This window comes from Polypterus senegalus, chromosome 4 (genome assembly GCF_016835505.1).
Source record: "Polypterus senegalus isolate Bchr_013 chromosome 4, ASM1683550v1, whole genome shotgun sequence".
Taxonomy (NCBI): Eukaryota; Metazoa; Chordata; class Cladistia; order Polypteriformes; family Polypteridae; genus Polypterus; species Polypterus senegalus.
Window position 1 is genome coordinate 10,631,396 of NC_053157.1, and position 24,165 is coordinate 10,655,560.

A 24,165-nucleotide genomic window follows, 5' to 3' on the forward strand; every position below is an offset into this window, starting at 1 on the left:
AATTAAAAAAATGGTGGAATTTTGGGCCCTCTAGTTCTCTGCTTTAATTGCTTTAATCAATACAATACAATACATCCATCCATCCATTGTCCACCGCTTATCCAAAGTCGGGTCGTGGGGGCAACAGCCTAAGCAGGGAAGCCCAGACCTCCCTCTCCCCGGCCACCTCCTCCAGCTCCTCTTGGGGGACCCGGAGGTGTTCCCAGGCCAGCCGGGAGATATAATCCCTCCAGCATGTCCTGGGTCTGCCCTGTGGCCTTCTCCCAGTGGGACATGCCCGGAACACATTCCCCCGCCCACTCCCGGATAACTGAACTCGTCACCCTATCTCTAAGGGAAAGTCCAGCCAGCCAGCCACCCTGCGGAGAAAACTCATTTCGGCCGCTTGTATCCACGATCTTGCTTTTTCCGTCACTACCCAAAGCTCGTGGCCATAGGTGAGGGTAGGAACGTAGAGCGGCTGGTAAATCGACAGCCTCACCTTTTGGCTCAGCTCTCTCTTCACCACAACGGACCGTTGCAGAGCCCACATTACTGCGGATGCCACACTGATCCATCTATCAACCATCCGGCTCCATTCTTCCCTCACTCGTGAACAAGTCCCTGAGATACTTGAACTCCTCCACTCAAGGCAGTAATGTGTTCCCAACCTGGAGAGATCATTCCACCCTTTTCCGGCAGAGAACCATGGTCTCTTGGGACAATATAATACAATACAATTTATTTTTGTAGAGCCCAAAACCAAACAAGAAGTGCCGCAATGGGCTTACACAGACCCTGCCTTTTGACAGCCCCCCAGCCCTGACTCTCTAAGAAGACAAAGACAAACTCCCAAATTAGGGAAAAACTGGAAGAAACCTTGAACTTGAACTGAAAGGCAGTTCAAAGAGAGACCCCTTCCAGGTAGGTTGGGCGTGCAGACTGAAATGGGGCATCGGTGGATACAAAAGCCACCCTCTTGACATAACAATAAATCCTAAGGTTTTGGAATTCAACTTTTCAATGACTGCGACTGACCTGACGGCTTTTCTTTTCTTGAAGGGCGGAGATCTGTTCGATGCCATTACCTCTTCAACGAAGTACACGGAGCGGGATGCCAGTGCCATGGTGTACAACCTGTGCAGCGCTCTCAAATACCTGCACTCACTGAACATCGTGCACCGAGACATTAAACCGGAGAACCTCCTGGTAAGAATGCTGCCAAAACGTTGACTTATGGCTTGTGTGTGAATTGACCATCTGATGGTTAGGTAGACTTTACTGTCCCAGAGAAAAACTTGTATTGTAGCAGGCGAGTACAAGACGCAGTACAATGGTACACACATACAAAAAAATATGCCAACACAAAGAACTTCTGCAAACACAAAGAATGAACAATACACACAAATTCAGAACCCAACAGGGTCTCCCTTCACCTACAGGCGACCCCTGGGTTCTGAGTGACTTCTCCTCCTGGTGACATTCATAACCCATTCAACTTAAATGGGACGAAGCATTTTACACGAAGGCAGGACTATTAAACGCTAAAGGAGGGGGAGAGACGGGTCTTTAATCCAAAAGCTCAATCCTGTGTGAGCGCACGTCCTGTACATACACTGTTGTGATCTTCTGGAAGCATTCCTAATCCCATCTACACTCGTTACCATAAGCAAAAATCATAGCATCTTTATCTCCGCCACTTCCAGCTCTGCCTCCTGCGTTTTCGTCAGTGCCATTGTCTCCAACCCATACAACATAGCTGGTCTCACTACCGTTTTCTAGACCTTCCATTTCACTCTTTCTATCACAAATCACTACTGACACTCTTCTCCACCCAGTCCACCGTGCCACTGCCATACTCTCCATTGCTTTGAACTGTTGAACCCAAGTATTTATATTTGTCTACATTCACCACCTCCCTGCTCCTTGCAGTCGCACCCTTCCACCACCTTCCCTCTCATTCATTCACGCTCATGTACTCCGTCTCACTCCTACGGACTCTCTTTACACTACTTTCCAGTGCAAACCTCCACACCTCTGCAGGTTCATCTCAACCTGCAGTCTACTCTCACTCCAGATCACAATGTCATCAGTGAACATCGTAGTCCAAGGAGACTCCTGTCTGACCTCATCGGTCAACCTGTCATTCCCCATCGCAAAGAGGAAGGGGATCAGAGCTGATCCTCGATGGAATCACACTGTCACCTTGAACCAGGCTGTCACAAACATCACCGCAGTCACACTGCCCTCACACATGTCCTGCTCCACTCTCACAGACTTCTCTGCTACTTCTGACTTCCTCATATAGGACCAGAACTCCCCTCTTGGCACCCTGTCATATGCTTTCTCAAAGTCCACAAACACGCAGTGCAATTCCTTCTAACCTTCTCTGTACTTCTCCATCAACACTCTTAAAGCAAACATCACGTCTGTAGGACTCTTTCCTGGCATGAAACCATATTGCTGCTCACAGATCGACACCTCAGCCTGGCATCTATCTATACTAATAAAAGGTAAAGCCCTCACTGACTCACTCACTCGTCACTAATTCTCCAACTCACTGTGTAGGTAGAAGGCTGAAATTTGGCAGGCTCATTCCTTACAGCTTGCTTACAAAAGTTAAGCAGGTTTCATTTCGAAATTCTACACGTAACGGTCGACAACGTCCGCCATGTTGAACTTTCTTATTTATGGCCCCATCTTCACGAAATTTGGTAGGCGGCTTCCCTGCGCTAACCGAAACCGATGTACGTAACTATTTCGATGGTATGACTCCACTGTAGGCCGCCGTATTGAACTTTCCAACGTCACTAATTTTCCAACTTCCCGTGTAGGTAGAAGGCTGACCCCATCTTCACGAAATTTGGTACGTGGCTTCCCTGCGCTAACCGAAGCCGATGTACGTACTTATTTCAGTGGTATGACGCCACTGTCAGCCGCCATATTGAGCTTTTCAACGGTCTTTGTTACTTATGGGCCCATCTTCAAGAACTTTGGTATGCGGGTTCCCAACGCTAACTGAATCCTACTTACGTACATATATACGTCCATAGCCTGCAGCTCAGTCACCTTGTGAGGCGGCGTTGGGTCCCCCATTTCAACACCTCCCACGTTCTTGGCTGCCTGCCTATATAAGGCCGTCCGTCGCTCCGGTCCCTACATTCCCTTCCTTGCTTCGCCACGGGATTCACGTCTCCCTGCTGATAACTACAGCCTTTTTGTTTAATCCACGGCTTCTCCGCTGTTTTATTGTTCGTTTATTACGATTATAGTTATTGTGTAGGTATTTTAGACTTCCTTTACATTGTTCAGGTACCCATTTTCTTTATCGTTCCAACCGTACCCCCATTAACATGTCTATCGAGGTGATCACCATCGATCAAAGAACTGTCACTTACCGAGTGGTTTCCATGCCCGGAGATGGCGCCTGCCTTTTTCATTCTCTGTGTTACATATTGCACGGCCATATCAGGCTCACTCTTGATATCTGGAGGAACATTGTGTCTTATGTATTAAATGACTGGCACAGGTTCAAGGTGTGGACTGATGACGGTACAGGAGATAATTAGACTACACAGGAGCACTAGAAGAGTGAAATGCTTAGGCCCTTCATCTATGGATCTGCATGTGAGTTGATGGCTGCTGCTGAATTGTTCGGTTGTCACTTTCAAGTGTACCGAAATGGCCAAATATTTTACACCTTTCGACAACCGCCAATGCCTCTTAAACATCTTAGACTCACAAGTGACGATTTGATAAAAATTTTAAGGCAGTACTTCGCCGCTGCGAAGCGCGGGTATTTTGCTAGTCATATATAGAATTCTGGAAGGAGTATTCCTTTAAGCAGTTATTTCACTTCTGCTTCTCGGGAGAGCTGTGTATCCTGACCAACTCACGAGTTAATCTGACAACATTTTTTTTTTTTTAGATTCCTTTCTTTATTTTTTATCTTTTATTTGTTCAGGTTTGCGAGTATCCCGATGGCACCAAGTCATTAAAACTGGGCGACTTCGGACTGGCTACTGTGGTGGAGGGTCCGCTTTACACAGTTTGTGGCACCCCTACCTACGTAGCTCCAGAAATCATTGCTGAGACGGGGTGAGTATGGAGAAGTTAGGAATACTCCAGTTAACACATTGACTGCTGGACCGTTTATGAGCAGGATGCTGCAGTAAAAGTTCATGCATATGTGATAAATAACAGACTCCATCAAAAGTCGTAAAGAAATGTATTAGAAAGCAGTGGTTTTATTATCCACCGTAACTCTGTCAAAACTCTGAAAACGTAAATACAGGGTGGTCCAGATCCAGATCGTCTGGATGACTTTGATTTATGCGGGGACGATTCCAGTTCGGCGCAAAAATAATTTTTCATATCGTCAATTCGCACACTTCTTGATGGCTCGGGATTTTTCGGGTGATTTTCTATGTAATAAACTTAAGTTATAGCGTAATGAAAATTGCATAACTAGATCTGGACCACCCTGTATATCCAATGTGAATTGCTTTGTTTCCACCAGCAATGTGACTAAATGTCTCCACGTAAACGAGATTCCTTGAAGGATGGCACCACACAGACTGCAGGCCTAGAAACACGTGTGCCATAAATTTAATGTTAGTCTTTGCACCACCCATGCTTATCACACACGACCCATTAGGTAGCTGGTGACTGTGTGTGTCCATGTCCTGCTGTCCTGACAGTGGTGACACGTCGGGCGCTTCCTGGGCAGTGATCTGCAGCTGTGCCAGAGCCTACAAGTTTCACATCATCCATTAGAGCAGCGCTGCTGCCTCGCAGTTAGGAGACCCGGGTTCGCTTCCCGGGTCCTCCCTGCGTGGAGTTTGCCTGTTCTCCCCGTGTCTGCGTGGATTTCCTCCCTCAGTCCAAAGACATGCAGGGTTAGGTGCATTGGCGGTCCTAAATTGTCCCTAGTGTGTGCGCCCTGTGGTGGGCTGGCACCCTGTCCGGGGTTTGTTTCCTGCCTTGCACCCTGTGTTGGCTGGGATTGGCTCCAGCAGACCCCCATGACCCTGTGGTTGGGATATAGTGGGTTGGATAATGGATGGATGAATTTCTATCGGTCAGCTACTCCAGATTTTAGGTGCCTAACAGCAGAAGGCCGCCTCTGACACTCCAGGTCTTTTGTGGATGCTAATTTGTAAAAACTGACGAAACGATTGCCACAGAGAATCAGCCTTAGATATGTAAAGCCATGCTTTATTATTTTGTGGCCTCACCTTGAAGATGCTTTGCTCATTTTTGTCGGACAAATGTAACTTGCTGTCTCTGTTCATCCCACAGCTACGGCCTGAAGGTGGACATCTGGGCGGCCGGAGTCATCACGTACATCCTCCTCTGTGGCTTCCCTCCTTTCCGCAGGTTAGCCTTGCCGTTTGTATTGCTCTTCATCCTTACGAGTGACACGACTGCTGGGTTTGTGTTTGCACGTTCTTCCTGTGTTTATTGTCGGCTGTAGTCCGTGTGGTATTCACTCAAGTCAACGTGCGCACAAGTTCACAAAAAATACAACTCAGAAAATGAATAAATAAAATGTGTATATATAGTATTAATGTCATAATCTGTCTATACGTGTAAAACTGAACTTCTGTCTCCCTGTTAGAGCTTCGCGTGAAAACCACTGCACCTATTTCTACAAAGAATTGCAGTTAATTCTGGTACAGTTTAACTCTTTTAGGGCTAACTTCTTTTTTTCCTTTTGTCCCAGGGCTGCAGAGCAAAGGTTTCACAAACAAATCAACACGGTTACTTATGACAAATGTCACTCTGTTTCATGTCCCATGAGCCTCTGCAGTATGTCAATTCTCATTCTTGTTACACATCTGTTTGTCTCCTGACTCATAAGCTGAAAGGCACTTTTGGGGGTGGAAGCTTGAAGTAGCCGAGTGGCCGGTAATCCGTAGTGTCCACTGGCATGCCATGTTGCCTTCTGTGGATCGGTGTCTGTGTTGTCCTCCCCGGTGAACGTTAACTTTGGCGCATCAGCTACACGAGCGTCTTCAGCACTGCAATCAGCTGATGCAGGTTCCCGACTTTCATTTTTCAAGCTCCAGATCACTTGCATCAAAATCGGAGTTTGATAAGTCAGAGTCTTAATATAATAATCTCTCTATTATAGAGAAAAAAATCTTTCGATGCGACGAGACTTTTTGGAAAAGACGAGAATATTGTCATGATATTTTTAAAAGTCACACCCTCCTAGCAACCATTTTCAAACAAGACCGCCGTCCTCTCACCTCTCATTCGTGTGAATGCTTTTGTCAGACACACTTCCTGCGCTCTCAGCTCTTATACATTTGAATGTTTTCCTCACTTTAAGTTCCCAATTAAAGAAGACTTATTACGTCCAAATCTTATTGAAGAATTTCATCATGAAGGGTTATCAACAGAAGAAATGAGCACACGGGCAACCCTAGCACCGATGAAGTCAAACGAATTAACATGAAAATTGTCGATCGGTTACACGGCAAATCAGTTAAATGCGTATCAATAGACTCTAATGAAACAGTTGGTGGAAGATGAAAACATCAGCTTACAATATCATGAAGAATATCTACAGCCGTTAACACCGTTCAGTCTTCCACCGGCCAAATTACTGTTGACAGAAGGACGTATCGTAATGTAATTGTGTAATTTATGTCTTAGTGATGGGCTATGCAATACAACAAGATTAGTTGTATTCAACTCGGACATGTTAAATTTTAACAGGCGACAAGAAAGGTCATGTAGTCCATCTAACATTAGACACCAAAGGAGATCTTGATATCCCATTCGTATTAAAACGTTTACAGCTTCCAGTTAGAAGAGCTTTTGCAATTAACAAATCACAGAGACAAACATTTGAAAAAGTCGTTTTATTTAATAAAAAAAGAAAACGATATTCAGTCACGGGCAGTTATATGTCACGTGGATGCAAATGTAACACTTGATATGAAAATTAAAATCTGTTTAAATTGTACATCCACATTCCCATACGCGAGCGGCAGAACCGCAAAGAGGCGAACGCGTAGTGCAGGCCCGGAGGTTGGCGAGCAAAGCGAGGGGGCTGGGGAAGACAAACCCCCATAGTATGCATAAAAAAACCCCAATAATAATAACACCACACATGGAGTATTTTGCTTTGCTCGTTCGCTTTGCTCTGTCGCCCAACGTCGATGCCATTGTAGACGTTTACGCTACTCGCGCACACGCAGGGATTCGATGTCAGGTCAACGAGTCTAACAGTCCTCTTAGCAAAGGGGGTCTACCTTAACGGAACGGGGAGTTTTATTGACGTTTACATCTTTTATTGCCCCGCTGCCCCTGGGTGTCAACTTTAGTCAGGATCTGCCATCAAACCCCTTGTGTCGACAAAAATTCAACACCCACCCTAAAAAAGTTAACTTAGAATACAGGCTAATACATTTTCAGATTTTCTATGTATCAACATTTATGAAAAAAAATTAAAACTAAAATAAACATAGTTGAAATGATCCTCAATTAGTAGCACTACAGTAGACATCCACTAGATGGCAGCAACAGGTTCATAGTGTCAGTCAGTCAGTCAGTCAGCCATTTTCAAAGCTGCTTAGTCCTGAACAGGGTCACAGGGGGTCTGCTGGAGCCCATCCCAGATAGCACAGGGTACAAGGCAGGGAACAAACCCCAGGGAGGGTGCCAGTCCATCGCAGGCTGAACACACACACACACGAGCCAATTTAATATCGCAAATCCACCTAACTTGCATGTCTTTGGACTGTGGTGGAGACCGAAGCACTCGGAGGAAACCCACGCTGGGAGCACCCGGACGTGAACCTCTGTTCTCCTTACTGTGAGGCAGCAGCGCTACTACTGCGCCACCCGGTCAATAGTGTGCCTTATTAAAACTGGAATGACACTTTGTTTATTTAGAATTTTTTACTTTATATTTTATTGTTATATACACACGTTATTTACAACTGAATTTCTGTCTGTCTGGTAGAGCATCACGTGAAAACCATGGCTCCTATTTCTACAAAACGTTGCAGTTATTTCCAGTACAGTCTAACTTAGAGTATCTATCTACTATATAATAAAACGCTAAGGTCTGTGTGCCCGGTTCCAGAGAGCAATCTGATTGGTCAGTTTGGCTTTGGTGATGCAACAAAAGAGGAAGTGAGAGTGCGAGACGCACGAGGAGGAGTAAAGGCGCACACTGAGAAGGTCGCCTTCAAAGATGGAAAGTGTAAAACCGGACAGGAGGGGTGAGAAAGTCGCCTCGAAAATACTGACAGGGTCTGAGAAAGCAGGCTCTACAAGAATGCGATCGAGAGAAGGCGCGCCGGTTAAGAGACACACGCGAATACGGAGGTCCATGGAGGGTGAGAGATGGCAAATATTTTTAAACGATTCTATTACTTGTCTTTGACAGGTCACATGGCCAGTATACGTCTAAAACACTAAGGTCTGTCTGTTGTCAGTGCCGCTTGGGCTGGATGGGCATCCCAAACAGAAAAGAGGATGGTTCCTTACCCGGACAGGAGGCTCCAAACAGGCAGAAAGGCATCCCGACTAGGGGACAGGAAGGAGCCAGACCCAGGAGAGATGGCCAGACAGCCCATCAGTTGTGAAAGACACTGCAGGGGATGTGCTTGCCCTCCGTGTAGGTGCCCATTTAGGTACCAGCAGGGAATGCTGGAAGATGTAGCCCAGCAACATAGTCCTACTGGGGACCATGGATGCCACCAAGGGGTGCTATTGGGAGATGCGCTCCCCAATTTATGAGATTTCCATCTCACCCGGAAGTACTTCCATCAGGCAGTGGCCCTGGCACCAGAACTACCTAATCCAGGCGAGTCGGAGCTGGGAGGATGTGGAGTAACACTTGACTGGAGGAGGGCGGTGCGGTGAGAAGAAGAAGAATAAGAAGAAGAGAGGTTTTGTGGAGGGAAATCTGTGCTTTGTTACATCTGGAGGTATCGGTTAATGGAGACCATCCCTTATTTGAACCCGGGACTGTGCTGGTGTGTTCGTGTTGGGGTTTGGGGCTCGCAGACGCCCTCAGTTCCATTACACTGTATGTCACATGATTACTCATAAAGTAGAACCTCGTGACCCGAGATGTTCTGGAAATTCAAAACAGTTTAGGTAGCGGCGACATTGTGGGCAGAAAAGTTTATTATAATGAAAGAACGAACACCGCAAGCCCAACACAGTGGCACCAAAAATGGCGTTGAGACAAAGTCGAAATCAAACCACATACTTGAATTGCTTGGGTCTCAAAACAACCATATCTTCCCTATAGAGAGTGACAGGAGCTGCAGAGAAATTACCATTTTTACTAGTGTACCACGCGCCCTCGTGTAAGACGCACACCCTAATTTTTACAAAGAAAATCGTGAAAAACGTTTTGCCCCGTGTATGACGCACGTTGTGATTGTATAGGAAGCGTTTAGAGAGAGAGAGCGAGCGTGAGTGAGTGAGAGAGAGAAAGTGCAAACAAGTTAGCGAGCGAGCAAGCGAGAGAGAGAGAGAGAGAGAGAGAGCACACGTGAGCGAGCGAGAGAGAGAGAGAGAAAGTGCAAACAAGCGAGCGAGATAAAGTGCAAGCGAGCGAGCGAGAGAGAGAGAGAAAGTGCAAACAAGCGAGCGAGCGAGAAAGAGAGAGAGCGCACGTGAGCGAGAGAGAGAGAGAAAGTGCAAACAAGCGGCGGCGAGAGAGCGCGCGTGAGCGAGCGAGAGAGAGAAAGTGCAAACAAGCGAGCGAGCGAGAAAGAGAGAGAGAGAGAGCGCACGTGAGCGAGCGAGAGAGAGAGAAAAGTGCAAACAAGCGAGCGAGATAAAGTGCAAGCGAGCGAGCGAGCGAGTGAGAGAGAGAAAGTGCAAACAAGCGAGAGAGAGAGACAGCGAGTGAATTACATTTCCTCGTGTATGACGCACACCTGATTTTCTAATACTAATTTTTGGGAAAAAATGTGTGAGTGGTACACGCGTAAATATGGTAAAGTTGGGCGTCATAACATCTGCTTTCTCAATACAGTGAGAACAATCTCCAGGAGGACCTCTTTGACCAGATACTGGTGGGACATCTGGAGTTTCCATCGCCATACTGGGACAGCATCACTGATTCAGCCAAAGTAAGTGCACCTCCAACCTGTCAGACATCACAGCATGTGTGCCCGTGGTCAGACTCGGCCGAGGCGGTGAAAAGAAGACCCTAAATGTGGAAAAATTTATAAGCTTTTAGCTCCATTCAGGGGTCTTATCGTCTCATTGGTGATTTAGAACTCCCTGAAGTGGCCCTCCACTGGTATGCAATGCAAACTGGGCCTGACCAGAAGGTTTGGGGACTTAAATACATCTTTTCCTGAAATGTGATTGATGATTTGTGACAGGAGGGGCCCACATGGTTGCCCCCCAATACCCAGAAAAATATCATTTTTGTGACTCTAAACACAACAGCACATTTTTTTTTACTCTGATGAACCATAAAGCTCCAAACAGGTCTTGAACCCGTGCCTACCCATGGGGGTAGCTTGCCCGTTTGCCCACCACAGACCATTCCATTCCCCTCAGACGCTGGTTTCTCTTTTGCCCCTCTCTCCTTCCAACTCCATATGGCGGTGGCTTAAAGCTCCACACTAAGCTGACTTCCAGGGATAGAGGTGACCTTCCGTTTCCTCCAGAGATACCCATTTAGAACTTCCTCTGGGGTCTTCTGGTGCCACATTCTGTAACTAAATACCCTTCACTTCATTAAATTTGTGATAGGAGGGGCCCACCATAGCCAGACAAATACCAAGGAGGCAAAAGTTGTGGCAAGTAAGCACAAAAATGACGACACAAAGTGCAAGTTAACAATGGCGGAGCATCAAACCATCAAATGGGTTTTGAACCCGTGATGACCCATTAGGGTGACTTGCCCCCTTTGCCTGTGTTGTGAGGAGGAGTGGGATGTGAATTACTTTTAATTATTGAATCCATTTTATTGGCGACACGTCCCGTGTTTTGGCGCTCGTGAGGGATGAGTAGCCATTGTCAGCCAAAAGCAGTGCAGCAATCAGGCAGGCACCGGCTGAGGACGATGCAGTGCATAAAAAAAAAAAGGAGTGGGGTCCGTGCAGAGGGGGACACGGAGGACAGAAAGGACAGAAGCAATAGGATCAGGGGAAAGGTGGGCGGTGGAGGATGATTGGGTCAATAGCAGACCGTTGAGCAGGACGGAAGGCTGGAGGACCACCCGAGAGTCGGCTACAAAATCGGTCTTCACCGGGGTGGAAGAGCAGAGCTGGCGAGAAGCTACGGGAGCTGAGGAGAGAAGGGGTCCGGACGCAGCGGCATCCAAAGAAGGGCAGGGACATCACCGTCAAAGGCCAGCTAGTAAAGGAGCGGGCGCAGAAGTCTTTCTGAATAAAAGGATTTGAACTTCACACAACTGGCTGAATCAAGAATGAAGCTCCACAAGAGGCAGAAAAGGAGTTGCCTGTAACACCAAAGGCGTACTCAAAATAGAGAGGAGGGGGTCCAATAACACAAATAAGCACAAGTAAACCCACCACTGCCAGACACGTTTAAAATGAACCCCCCGGAACGGTGGGAGACCCTCCGGATTTATAAGGCAAAGGGCAGTCCCTGGCTGTGATTGGCAGGTGGCCCCGCCCCTTGGGATCCACCCACAAAGCACAGTGAACACATCCTAGGCAGCTTACCTACATTAACACAACCAGCACAAAGAATAATTCTCATAATCCACAAAAGTAAAATTAACATAATCAACATAAATCAAAAAAATCATAAATGAACAAAAGTGACACAAAACACGTACCGTATTTGAACTGCAGGCTGAGATGTGACACCGTCAGGGCCGTCTTAATGGATGGGCACGCTGGGCAGTTGCCCGGGGGTCCCATGTTAATCTATGTGTGCTGTGACATGCTGAGTGGTTGTGTAGGTGGGGGTCCCGGGGGTCTGTAATGCTGTTAAGACGGCCCTGGATGCCATACACCTCACCTGTGACCGTTCCATGATATGTGTGTGTGTGCTTACAGGAGCTGATCGGACGGATGCTGCAGGTCAACGTGGAGTCGCGGTACACGGCGGAGCAGGTGCTGGCTCATCCCTGGGTGGCGGTAAGTCCTCAACCGTTCACTGCCGTCTTCACAATCCTGTCTTTGACTTTTAAACATTGATTGTTCACGTCTCTCAGACCACGTTGGTATCACGTGAGGCGGATGGTAGCCAGTGAATGAGTTATTACTACTGGGCAGGACTCCAGACTGGCGTTGATGGGCGATAATTCACCCAAGCGGTTTTTTGGTGGGTTCACTGGTGACCCTCTTCACAGAATTTGTTTCCTGAAAATTCACCACGCAGCAGGCTTAAGCAAATTTTTTTCTTTTTTCCTAACGACCCATAATGCTTTGCGAGGCCAGTGTGAGATTACAGCACTGTAGCAGCCATGGTGGATGGGGATGTCACTACCCGATCTGGGATACTGAGTGTAGATTGGTGGGTAAAAATGGCAAATGTATCCATTTAAAATGAAATATCTGCACAACAAAAGTGTGCAGAAAGTGAAGGAGTCTGCATACTTACTGAATCCACTGTATAATTCTATAATATTTCATAAAAAGGTTGAATGAAGTAGAGCAATATGGACGAGAACGGGCCCTTTTCTGTCCACTTAATTCCTCCAAAATAACATCAAGTCGAGTTCTGAAGGCCCCTAAAGTCCTCCTGTCCGCCACACTACTTGGTCACTTAACTCCAGGTGTCTGTGGCTCTCTGTGGGAAGAAAACCTGCCTGATGTTTGTGCAAAGTTTACCCTTAAGTTTCCAACTGTGTCCCTGTGTTCTTGATGAACTCATTTTAAAGTCAACGTCTCGATCCACAGCACTAATTCTCTTCATAATTTTAAACACTTCACTCAGGTCTCCTCTTCATTTTCTTCAGTTTAGACTGTAAAGGCTCAGCTCTTTTAATTTTTCCTCGTAACTCATCCCCTGTAGCCCTGAATCAGCCGAGTTGCTCTTCTCTGGACCTTCTCTTTTGCTGTTATGTCTTTATGGAGACCAAAACTGCCCACCGTACTCCAGATGAGGCCTCACCAGTGTGTTATAAAGCTTGAGCAGGACCTCCTGTGACTTGTACTCCACACATCAAGGCGCTATATAACCTGACAGTCTGTTGGCCTTCTTAATGGCTTGTCTGGCAGTTGATAGTCTTGAGTCCACCATGACTCCTAACTCCTTTTCATAAGGTGGACTCTCAATTTTCAGACCTCTCATTGTGTATTCAAACCTCACATTTTTACTTCCTGTGTGTAATCCTTTACACGTATTGACCTTTGAGTTCATCTGCCACAAATCTGCCCAACCTGTCTGCTGTCCAAGTCCTTCTGTAATGATAGAACGGATTCCAAATTATCTGCCAATCCACCTATTTTGAGATTATCTGCCATCTTAACCAGCTTGTTCCTTATATTCCTGTCCAAATCTTTTCTAAATATTAATAGTAGCGTGTGACCCCTGCACTGACCCCTGCTGGTCACCACTCTTAACATCGGCCAGTTCTGATGAGGTTTCTCACACCATCACCCTCTGCTTCCTATGTCTAAGCCAATTCTGCACACCACACCCTGCACTGCCACTTCTTTTAGTTTGATGCCCACCTGTCATGTGGCACCTCATCAAATGCTTCCTGAAAGTCCACATAAATAATCTAATCTGCTCCACTTTGATCGTGTCCTTTTGTTATCTCCTTATAGAATTCCAGCGTGCTAGTAAGACACGACCTCGCTCATCTCACCCCATGCTGACTGTTCACCGACACTCCTGTCCTTGCCATGTGTTGCTCAACCTTTCCCTTCCTTCCATTAGTTTTCCGGTGGTGCATGTTAAGCTTACCGGCCAACAGTTACTTGGATCTGCCCGGTCACCCATCTTATATAACAAGATCATATTTGCAGTGACTTCCTAAAAATACGTGTCAAGGGTTTATATTTGTACTCGCTAACCTCCTTAAGAACTCGAGGTTAAATATGATCTGGTCCTGGTGATTTGTTTGATTTCAGCCTATTTAATCTACGCAGCTCTTCTCTCTCTACACTTTCCAAATCCCTCAGTACTCCTTAGTAGTCCCTGTTACCGTCTGAGGTTATCCACTTCCTCACATCTGAAGTGAGTTTAGATCATCCGCTGTTTCACTGTCTGTATCTTTTAATTCCCCTTTACTATTCCTGATTCACTTGACCTCCTCCTTAACTCTTCTTTTACTACTAAAATACTGAAAGAATCTCTTCGGGTCGTGTTTCGCCTTATCTGCTCTATTTCTCTCCAACTGTCTTTTAGCCTCCCTGATACCCTTCTTAATGGTTGCCCTCACGTTCTCATACGCCCTATGATTGTGACAGTAGAGGGCGCTATCGCTCCCTTGAACCCTCAGGTACCACGCCAGACACCAGGTAAAAGTGCTAAAATTATTTGTTTTATTATAATAATGTGCACCAAGCACCCTCCACTCCACACTACTCATAAACCAAATACAATACTCCAATAACAATAAATCAATCCTTCAACTTCCAGACGCGTTGCCCTCCTACCACCCAGCTCAGCTCGCCGTCTGGGAGCTCCCATAGTCCTTTTATACTCCCTGACCCAGAGGTGTTCCTGCCCAACAGTCCACAATTCCTTATTCCTTCCGGGTCAGGGTAAATAGTCCTTATCTTCACCCCGGAAGCACGTTGTTTCTTCCTGTCACGGGATTATGATGTACTTCCGGGTTATAGGGCATATACGAGTCCATGAGCTACCCTACAGCAACTCCTTGTGGTCCCCAAGGTATTCAGCAGTGCTGGGTATAAAAACTACAGAGTCCATGATGCCCTGCTGGAATCTGGGCACGTCTATGCTGTCGGCAGAGTTCCTCCTGGCGGCCTGGGGGTGAGGGCCGGAATATGAAGCCGGCCATCCACCACAGATTCACACTGCAGTTATTAGTCTTATACGCCTTATTCATCTGTTTTTTCTTTTGCAGCTTCTTCTTCAGCTCACCACTGCGGAGTCTCTTTTGTTTCTCTACTAATTCCAAATTAGTCCTGCATTACGTGTAAAACGTTTTCTAAACCCGTTCCACTGCTCCTCGACTCTCTCCACACTTACTTTATCCCGGTCCTCCTCCTTAGAGTTTGCCACAGCTACTCCAAATATTCTCTACCAAAGTTTTACTCTTCGCAAACACTGAGAGCTGGTCATGTGACCCTAGTAGTCCAATCACCTCTGCACTCTCAATTCTATCCTGATTATTATGAAATACTAAAACCAGACAGAAAGTTGGCACTTTAACATAATGTGCTAAAAAACAGTCGCCGATTATGTCTAAGACCACCTGCTCTTTGCTGCTGGTGAGGTCAGCCCACTCAATGCACAGACCACTCAGAATGTTGCTTGACCTCCATGGCTGCCTGCACCCAGAGAGCCACTCGAGCGGACTGCAGGACCGCATCCGAGGCTGGCACTTGGGATAGGTTGAGGACACAGAGACCCCTTTTTTTCATTTTCGCCCTTTCATTTTGCTGCCGTCTCTTTTCTCGATTATTAAGGGGGCTGCTTTTGTGTTTTCACAGGATGACGCTGCCATGGAAAACAACGTGCATGTGGATGTTACAGGTAAATTAAAGAAGCACTTTAATTCAGCGCCAAAGCAGAATAACACAACAGCCGGCGTCTCTGTCATCATGGTAAGCACGGGGTCGGTCTTGGGCAGAAAGGGTTTTAAAGGTGGGTGGTTAGGAACATGTGGGTCAAGAAAGGCTCAGCGAGGACGACAGCAGTAAAAAGAGAGGAGTGGCAGCCATACTTGACCCATCAGTGGCCTGGTGTTCCGGTGGGCCGGCGGTTTGAGCTCCAACAGGTTGCAGTATTGGGAAATGTAAAAGCCGTGAACGAGCAGGAGCAGCCACAGAAGATGTGGTGGGCCGCGACTTTATGAATTAAGAGCGGATCTTATAGTGACTCCCACATCAAGCCTTCTGGGAAGAAAGAATGGTGGGATTTAGAAACAAAAAAGGGTGGGGGGAGATGTGTCACGGTGTCTGAGCAGTATTTCAGTTTGGTGGAACATGAAACGCAGCGTTACACTTGACACACGTCTGCTTTACGTACATCAAGCCACCATTTAATAGCAACATATAGCAGAAAAAAAAGAAGAGCTAAACTAACCAAACACATTACAAGTTTAATGGATTGTCGCAGGCGGCGTGTGCGTATAGTTTGTGCAATTAGAAATGACTAGAAGTTTGGCTCCGTCACTACGATCTGCTGGGCACTGCCAGACCAATGTGATCCAGGCCACCGTGCCCAGGGGTTCAAGTGGGGTGAGGTGGCATAAGCCCGGGTTATACTTGAGAGGTCAATAAATAATGTCCGATGCGGAGATGCGCCACCTCATGTGCACGCGCTGGGTTTGTGCACGGAAATTCCCATCCCCCCCCGAACTGTGCCTTGCTGCATACGTGGCACAGATTATCCAAAATGGCACATTGTGAGGAGAGGCTGGTGACAGATGTGATCAGTGGGTGCCAGAATGATGAACAAAGGGCTGAACATGACGCAACAGGCCATCAAATGCGCAAGGAAGACGTGCAAAAATATTTGAAGTGCGTCTCTCCATCGTGCAGCCGCCCACTCCTGAGAGTATCACACTCGTCCTCCCTACACCGCTTCGGGTCCTCCTCCTTATTTCATAAAGACTGGAATAGCAGGCACTGCCACCACCCGATCTGTGCAACATGCCCACTACCGTTGACGTCTTCCCACACTGTGACATTGTAGGGTAGGAGACATTGACCGGACCCCTGTTATCTACCGACTAGGAGAACATCAGCGCGGTCACCGACCACCCAGGTGTCCTGCTAGTAGATGGGGACCAACTGGAACTGAAAACGAAGAAAAACCAAAATAATTCCAATAATGTAAATACTCCACTGGCACTACTAACAAGAAACGGAAAAGCACTCTGTGAAATTCCAAATGTGTGTCTTACCCTAAAAAAAACTAAAATAAACGGGCCTTATAAGCAACATCCGGAATAACGGTGCTGTATGAGCCCACCGAAAATGGCAAATCTCCTCAACACTCCGAATGTCAGGAGCTTCCACTGGCTAAACAGGAGTATTCTAGAGCTCCAGCCAGCCATAGAGCCCCCTAGCCCCTCTTCTGCCTTCTCTCCAATCCAACCTCACTGCCACTTAACCACCACGCCAGGTAAACCGCCCGCTGCTAGATGGCTCTTGGCCCATTATAGAGACAGAGAGAGAGTGCCATTTCCCCGCACAGAACAACTCTAATTACATCCCTGAGGGGGAAATGGCGTGTTGCTAAAACTCAACACATAAAACCTCCAAGAAATCAACACACACCAAAATCAAAACTTTAAAAGCGAATTGACAAACTCTGTATGGTGGAAATCCAAAGAAACAGTGAAACCAAAAATTAATTTAATCAAATCAAACCCGTCCCGTACCCCGGGCCGATACTTCGCAGCTCCCAACACCCTGGGCCTGTATAACACTAAGGCGTCATGTTAAAGTAATTTGTCGTTTCTCCCCTGCGTATTTGTGCACAAGGAGCCAACCCCAATGCGGACAAAATCCCAGCAACCCCTCGTGTAGACATCTGATGGTAAGTGCTGGGCTTAATTTCCATACTCCTTACACTGGGACAAAATGACTATAATTAAGTTTGACATGCCAGGGTGCTTCAGCTGCTTGGCCACACGTAGAGTTTGGGGACACTCAGTACACAGCGTCACAGACACACCGATCAAACAAGCCTCCCCAAGTGTAAATGCGTTCCGGTCACTGACAGAGGACGTACACGTGCTTTGCGTTGTGGTCTGTGTGCCTGCTTCACACAGTAATTATAAACAAGGCCTTGCTGTGCCACCTTGCTTTTATCTAGCAGTTACAGATTTAGCAGACTCGTGCCCAACAGTTCAAGTAGAAGGTATTCCTGGTCAGTGTGTTTTTCCACATTGGACATTGACTTCTAATTCCTTATACAGTAAGACTATGAAGAGTCTCCAGGAGGGTCTCTGCCTAAATGAGAGTCAGCAGGCACCACAGAGTCACACAGACTGTGCCACCCAGTGACGCTACTGTCTGAGATTTACATTTATTTATTTGGCCGACGCCATTATCAAAGGTGACTTATAACATTTGAGATACAATTGGTGACATTTCTTTTTGGTTTTCTAATTGGAACACAGGCAGCTCAAGTGATTTGCTCAGGGCCACATGGTGGCAGTAGTGGGATTTGAACCCACAACCTCAGGGTCCAAAGCCTTAACCACTGCGCCACATTACCTGCGAGACGATAAGAATGAGATAAAATGAGACTAAGGTTGGCACACCGCTGGGGCGGGTGTAAACATCTCTTAAATTTTATTATCCCATAGTTTCTCCGTGACCCGGCTCTGGATAGGCGGATTTAGAAGGTTTCATTATCTCATATATTTTATTATCTCCTCAAATAGGACAGGGGTCCTTAAACTTTGGTTTCTCAAAACCCACTCTCGCCCTTGTTAGTGTCTTCAAGGCCCTTTTCCTTAAACGATCATCAGGACTTCCCCCTTCGAGATTCACCAACAATCGTCAGAGTTAGCCCCCATTTGAGGTCATCATAGCGGAGCAATTTCGATTGCTTAATCAATCCACGGCGACCCCCACTGCAGTGCCCTTCGCCAATCATACACGACTCGTTCCCGTTCAATACAATGGTGACTCCAATGACAGCCACCGTAGTTTAAGAAAACCCTGGAATAGAAGAAAGTCATTTATTGAACTGGACTGTCCATCCTTTTCTGAACCCACTGGTTGCCAGGATGGAAGCCCCTGCCTGGGACGCCGGTCACAAGGCAGTGTGAAAGGAAGCCTGAGGTCAGAGAAAAGCGACGAGCAGAAGTGGAGAGCATGTAAACTGTCCTTAGTCAGTGACAGGAGCAAATTTAGAGCGGTCAGTGACGGATGGACGGACGGACAGACAGACAGCAGCAATCGGCAGGCAGCAATTATTGTTCCACTTGAAGGCGTTACTACTTTGTGACACCCAATCCAGTAAAACATATCATGTTGACCCCCCCACCCACTGATGAAGAGGGCCACCAATGGCTCGCCACATTAGCCCCCGGACTCTCTGGTATGGCACTCGTGTGGCCCATTGCCGTATTTCAGAAAGTTCCTGGCATTTTTTTTTAATGTATTCCTTTATTTTTTTTCCCATTCCGTTTGTTATGTCAATCCATCACTTAGAAGCTGGCTGCTTTGTATTTGAAAGACGCCCGTCCCACGGTGGGGAGGGGACACTTCAAAGTGACAAATCAGAAGTATGATAGAGCCAACTGATTAGGGGCTTGCAGGTCATTGCATCTTGGGGGCAATCTGGGGGCAGCTGCCACCTTTAACCAGGTTGGGGTTGTGTGGGATGGGGGGTTCAGGGTGGTGCTGGTGTTGTATCTCTGATTCTAAATTTTGTTTGACAGTTTGAATTGTAAAGAGAGAATTGCGGCCTCCTGCCTTGCCTTTACTCCCAAGACTGCAAGATAAGCCTGGAAGAGAAGCCCCGGTACACACCAGCCATGTTTCTCAGTGCCGCTCAGCTCGTGACCCCAAAACGGGTCTGCATGGCTTCTCCCCCTCCAGGCTCTACTGAATCATGTGGCTTTTAGGGGGTCTTTGCTGTCGGCCTCCTGCCCTCCTTGCTACCTGTTGCTGCTTCTGGCTTTGCACTTTAGTTTATTCGTCAACCGGACTGGCACCCATGGCCAGCCCTGTTCACCTGATGTTGGGCACGTTTTGCACTTTTCCTGTTTGAGCTGTACTTTATGTTTACCCTCCAAAGATGAAAGTGCAGGCCTTGAGTGGCCAACGAGTCCCTGGCATCTGTCATGGTGCCCACCTTGTGCTCTGTGGCAGCATCAGTTGCTCCACTGTCACTTCCCATCGACGCAGGGGTGTCAAATTCAAGTTCCTCGTGGGCCACAGAAACTGCTGTTTGTTTATGTTTGTTCATCTGGTGCCAATCCTGACAGCATGGTGGGCACCCGCACTCACACAGGGGCTGTTTAGAAATACCAGCACCACTTGACAAACTCTCACTGCCTCGGGTAAGAGCCATTCGACTCTGAGAGGGCACAAGTGGGACACAAACGCTGGTCGCTGGATTACAGACGGGCTGTTCTGAAGGAGACCTCTTATGGCCTAATGGCCACTTGGACTGCTGTCTTCATGGGCACCTCTTTCTCTCTCAGCCTCCACTGTCCTTGCTCATATCATTATGTTCACTGCTTGCTAAAGTGACTCCAGGTCATGGCGCCAAGTTGTCTCTGCTCAGAAATTCACTCATGATAAAGCCCGCTGTCTGAGTGGGCCGTGGTGGGATACAAACTCAGACTCCGTTTCAGTTATAACACAACTTGAACAAAAAACTGAAACCACTGTGGCCCTGCAGGACGGAGTTTGCCAGTCCCCGAGTCTGAATAGGGTGGGACGGTGGAGGTGCTGTCACTGACCGTCACTCGGACATTTTTAAGTTTTATTCCGGTTAACAAAGTGACCACAGAAGCAGCAGCTGTGATTTCAAAGTGGTGCTGGTCCAAAGCGCACCTGATTTGTGGTCCTCTTACCAGGTGAACCTGAGAAAGCCGATGTGGGGGTGGTTAGATTTAGCATCATCTAGTGGTTACTGTAGAAGCTGCAGTTAGCTCTTCTGCTATTCACTGAAGCTGTCCCTGAAGTGGGTGGGCCGAGTGGTGAAGCTCCAGTAGGACTTGGCAGAACACAGAACTGGAAACTGTGGTGGGTGGACGTCATCAGAGATGATGGAGTCTGCTCTCCTCAGAAATGTGCTTGGCTAGACGGTATGAAGCAGTTATTTTACAAGCTGTACGGATGGTCCTTCAGAGGGGTTTCTGTGCCTGGCAAGTCAGGTTATCAGACCACGCCGGCTATTTTTAGTTCTTCAGAGAGGTTTTCATGCCCGCCCCAAAGCTGTTTAGCCTCCTCAGGTAGAAGACCCTTTGCTGTGTCCTTTTTCAGTATGCAGGTTGTGTTGATTGACCATGAAAGGGGCAATCGGTGAAGTGGACCCCCATGATTCTGAAGCTGCTAACTGGACAGGGGAGCCGTTGAGGTGGAGTGGGACGGACTGCCTTTGTTCTCTCTAAAGTCCACAACAGCACCCTGTCAGGTTACTCTCAGTAGTTCAGTGGTGTTTTCGTGCCCACCCTGAAGCTCTTTAGCCTCCTCAGGAAGAAGAGCCTTTGCTGCATGAATGAAGGGGCAGTCAGTGATGTGGACCCCCGGGAACCTGGAGCTGCTAACTGGACAGGGGAGCCATTGAGGTGGAGTGGGATGGACTGCCTTTGTTCTCTCTGAAGTCCACAACAATCTGCTTTGTGCTGTTGACATTCAGGGAGAGGTTGTTGTTACGGCACCATACATACGCTCAGTTACTATTCTGAAGTTATTACTTCCGTCACTCTGGATAGAAAGACAAAGCGGTAATTTAAATGCAATAAGCCATTTAGTCAAGTATAATAACATCAGCGGAAGTATAATAGAAAATATTCAAGTCTGCAACCTGAGGAAGCTGCTGTGACAGTGGGGTTTTTAGCACCATCTAGTGGTAACTTTAGAAATTGCAGTTAGTTCTTCTACTGTTTGCCTTGGGCAGAATGAAGGACTCAGAATTCTGTTGAAATTAGAACTTGGGTGAGGAGAACATCCCAGCAGGCTCATCCCAAATAGCATCGGGTGCCTCAGAGTTGAACCCTCTGAGCTTCTACGTGCTTGGAAACGATGCAACTGTAATGGCGTCACTGGTTGTTGTTTGGTTTTTTTTTTTCCTTACAAATGTGTTTTTCTCTCAATCAATGTGTGTGCTTTTTGTGTAACTGTACTTGTTCTGCTTTTAGTAAGACTCGTCTCTGTCCCTTTGCTTCTCTCCTCTTCCCTTCCAATGCCTGCACTTGCTTTCCTCCGATTAGCTCCAAGGTAACGGTATGTACTAACGTCAACTGCATCGCTCGCTGTCTTCTGCTGCTCATTTTTAACACCCAAAGAGAATTCACAACTTTCTGAAATCCGGGGAAAATGAGAAATCATTTCAAACGTAGATTTGCCTGACGTGGAGGGAAGCCACCAGGAGCCCAACGGTGGGCTTACGCGTCTCCGACTGGCACTCCTAAAGTCGAGGCTAGCGAGACGGGCGAAGAGCGGCCAGAGGTGGCCAGTGCGAGAGCAGAATGGAGGACGGTTTGTGCTAAAATTCGAAACTCAATCCCTCGGCTCTTCTTCGCCCCCTCCTTCCATTCCTTCATTTGTTTTCTTTCCTCCTCTTCACTACTTTTGTTCGTCTCAGCAGGGATCAGCACATCTTCTTAAGTATCAAAGGACAAATGCAGCACTTGTCATCAAGATAAAAGTGGGACGCGACTGACACTCGTCACTATCTTCGTCAATCCGGCCGCTTTTGTGGATTCATCTAGGCATCTAAGTTCTCTCATTCGCTAGCTAAGCAGATGTAAGATACGCCCTGAGGCTGGCACGTGAGGAAGGCCCCGCCCCCTCCTCTTGGCCCACAGCTGCCTTTTTGGATTTGCGCAAATAAATCGTTGCCAAAACCGAACTATAATTCTTAGCACAATGAGAGAAGTTGCAAAATCAACCAAAATGTTCAAACAAATTCTATACAAAAAAACCCAATCTGAATCTGTGAAGTAGTTCTCTCGTGAAAAGTGGGACAGACAGACAATAGACAGACGTTGGATTTTCTATATACTGTAGAGAGTTAACGCGTCTCAAGAAGGACGTGCGTCAGCCCAGCAGTGGACACACGACAGGCCTAACCCTAACCCTAACCTACTCTGCTCCTGTCGACGTTTTTGTATTCACACGTGGCGACACTTTTCCTTGTTGAAAAGGATTTCAGTGGTTTTTGCTCTTTTTTTTCTCCTGGGGGGTAAACAAAACGCTAAGGGGGTTAATAATTTTGGCACATCCAGTCCTCCATAATGCACTCACGTGTAGGTGAACAAGTCAGAGAGGTTCTGTGCCCCCAAACAGAGGGAAGGATTGGGTATCAGAAGGTGACGAATGCTTCATTGAGTTGAATGACAACGACATGACGTCGAGTGCACATTTTAATTTATCGAAGAATTTTGATCGAGTTAAATACGCTTTGCCTCCGAATGAAGCCTTCGTCAACTTGTGACGATCAGTCCACGGGTTTTGTTTTCTTTATGATGATTGCATTTCAATGAAACAATCACTGAAGAAACACCGGATGACTCGTTCTCAGCCCAAACAAAGGCGACGGCACGCGGCTCTGCCACCTGGCAGGTCTCTGTGTTCTCACATTCATGTTGGCACAACGACATCTGCAAATTCTGCTCACATGTCCTTTTCTCCTTTTCCTCAAACTGCATGCTTAACATTCCATATAAACTCTGATTTGCTCCAGAAGTTTCGGGGGTTTGTTCGGGGGGACTTTTGGTATGTTGGCATGGTGGTCAGCCCATTTCATTGGTGCACAAACAAAAATCACCAGCTTATGAAATTGAGGATAGACGTTCGGGCTGGCAGTCTGATGCCCTCTATGACGTCGTCAAGGTGAATGTGGAGAGGGTGAAGGTGCCCAGGGGGCAGTGGTCCTCCAACGCAGGTCCTGGAAGGCTGTGCCTCCTTGGCTGCCAAATTTCATTTCAACCAGGGTCCCGGTCTTTAATCAGGTCTTCGTTTGAAACGACTGGTGGAAAAAAAAGGCTGAGAGTAATTGGCACCACCTTACGTACCCCACAGTTGACACAACGGGCAGTTTATGGGACCACCACTCGGGTTCTTCACAGCTGGCTTTATATATCCTTTAGGTTTAGTAGCAGAACACCTAAGTGGGCCTCTTTTGGTTATTTATGGGTGGGCTGCAGTGGCTAAGGACACCAGAAGACGACGACTCATTAGTTTCTGGCTACTGTAGTTTTTGATTTTAGTTTTCATTTGTAAAAATCAGAATTTGTCAAAAAAGACCTTAAATATCTCACGCTTAACAATTAAAGAGCACACTTGGCGTGACTTTATACACCCAGCTCTTAAACAAAGCAGATTTTTGGTTTTTTTGTTAATTAGAAGCCGATTTTCGGTGGTGGACCACTTACTG

At 47.0% G+C, this 24,165-nt stretch overlaps 1 protein-coding gene across 5 annotated transcripts in view; it reads left to right on the top strand.

The window, feature by feature from the left end:
- dclk2a (doublecortin-like kinase 2a) overlaps window positions 1-24,165 on the top strand; it is a 179,412-nt gene that overhangs the window by 152,586 nt on the left and 2,661 nt on the right. For 2 of the 5 annotated variants that reach the window (XM_039750232.1, XM_039750233.1), the window contains exons 11-16: window positions 1,042-1,188; window positions 3,944-4,077; window positions 5,281-5,358; window positions 9,995-10,091; window positions 12,003-12,083; window positions 15,579-15,692. In XM_039750232.1, coding sequence (XP_039606166.1) covers window positions 1,042-1,188; window positions 3,944-4,077; window positions 5,281-5,358; window positions 9,995-10,091; window positions 12,003-12,083; window positions 15,579-15,692 — 651 coding nt within the window. Of the gene's footprint in view, window positions 1-1,041; window positions 1,189-3,943; window positions 4,078-5,280; window positions 5,359-9,994; window positions 10,092-12,002; window positions 12,084-15,578; window positions 15,693-21,997; window positions 22,011-24,165 lie in introns of all 5 variants that reach the window. The other 3 variants (XM_039750235.1, XM_039750236.1, XM_039750234.1) reach the window with 3 other exon arrangements.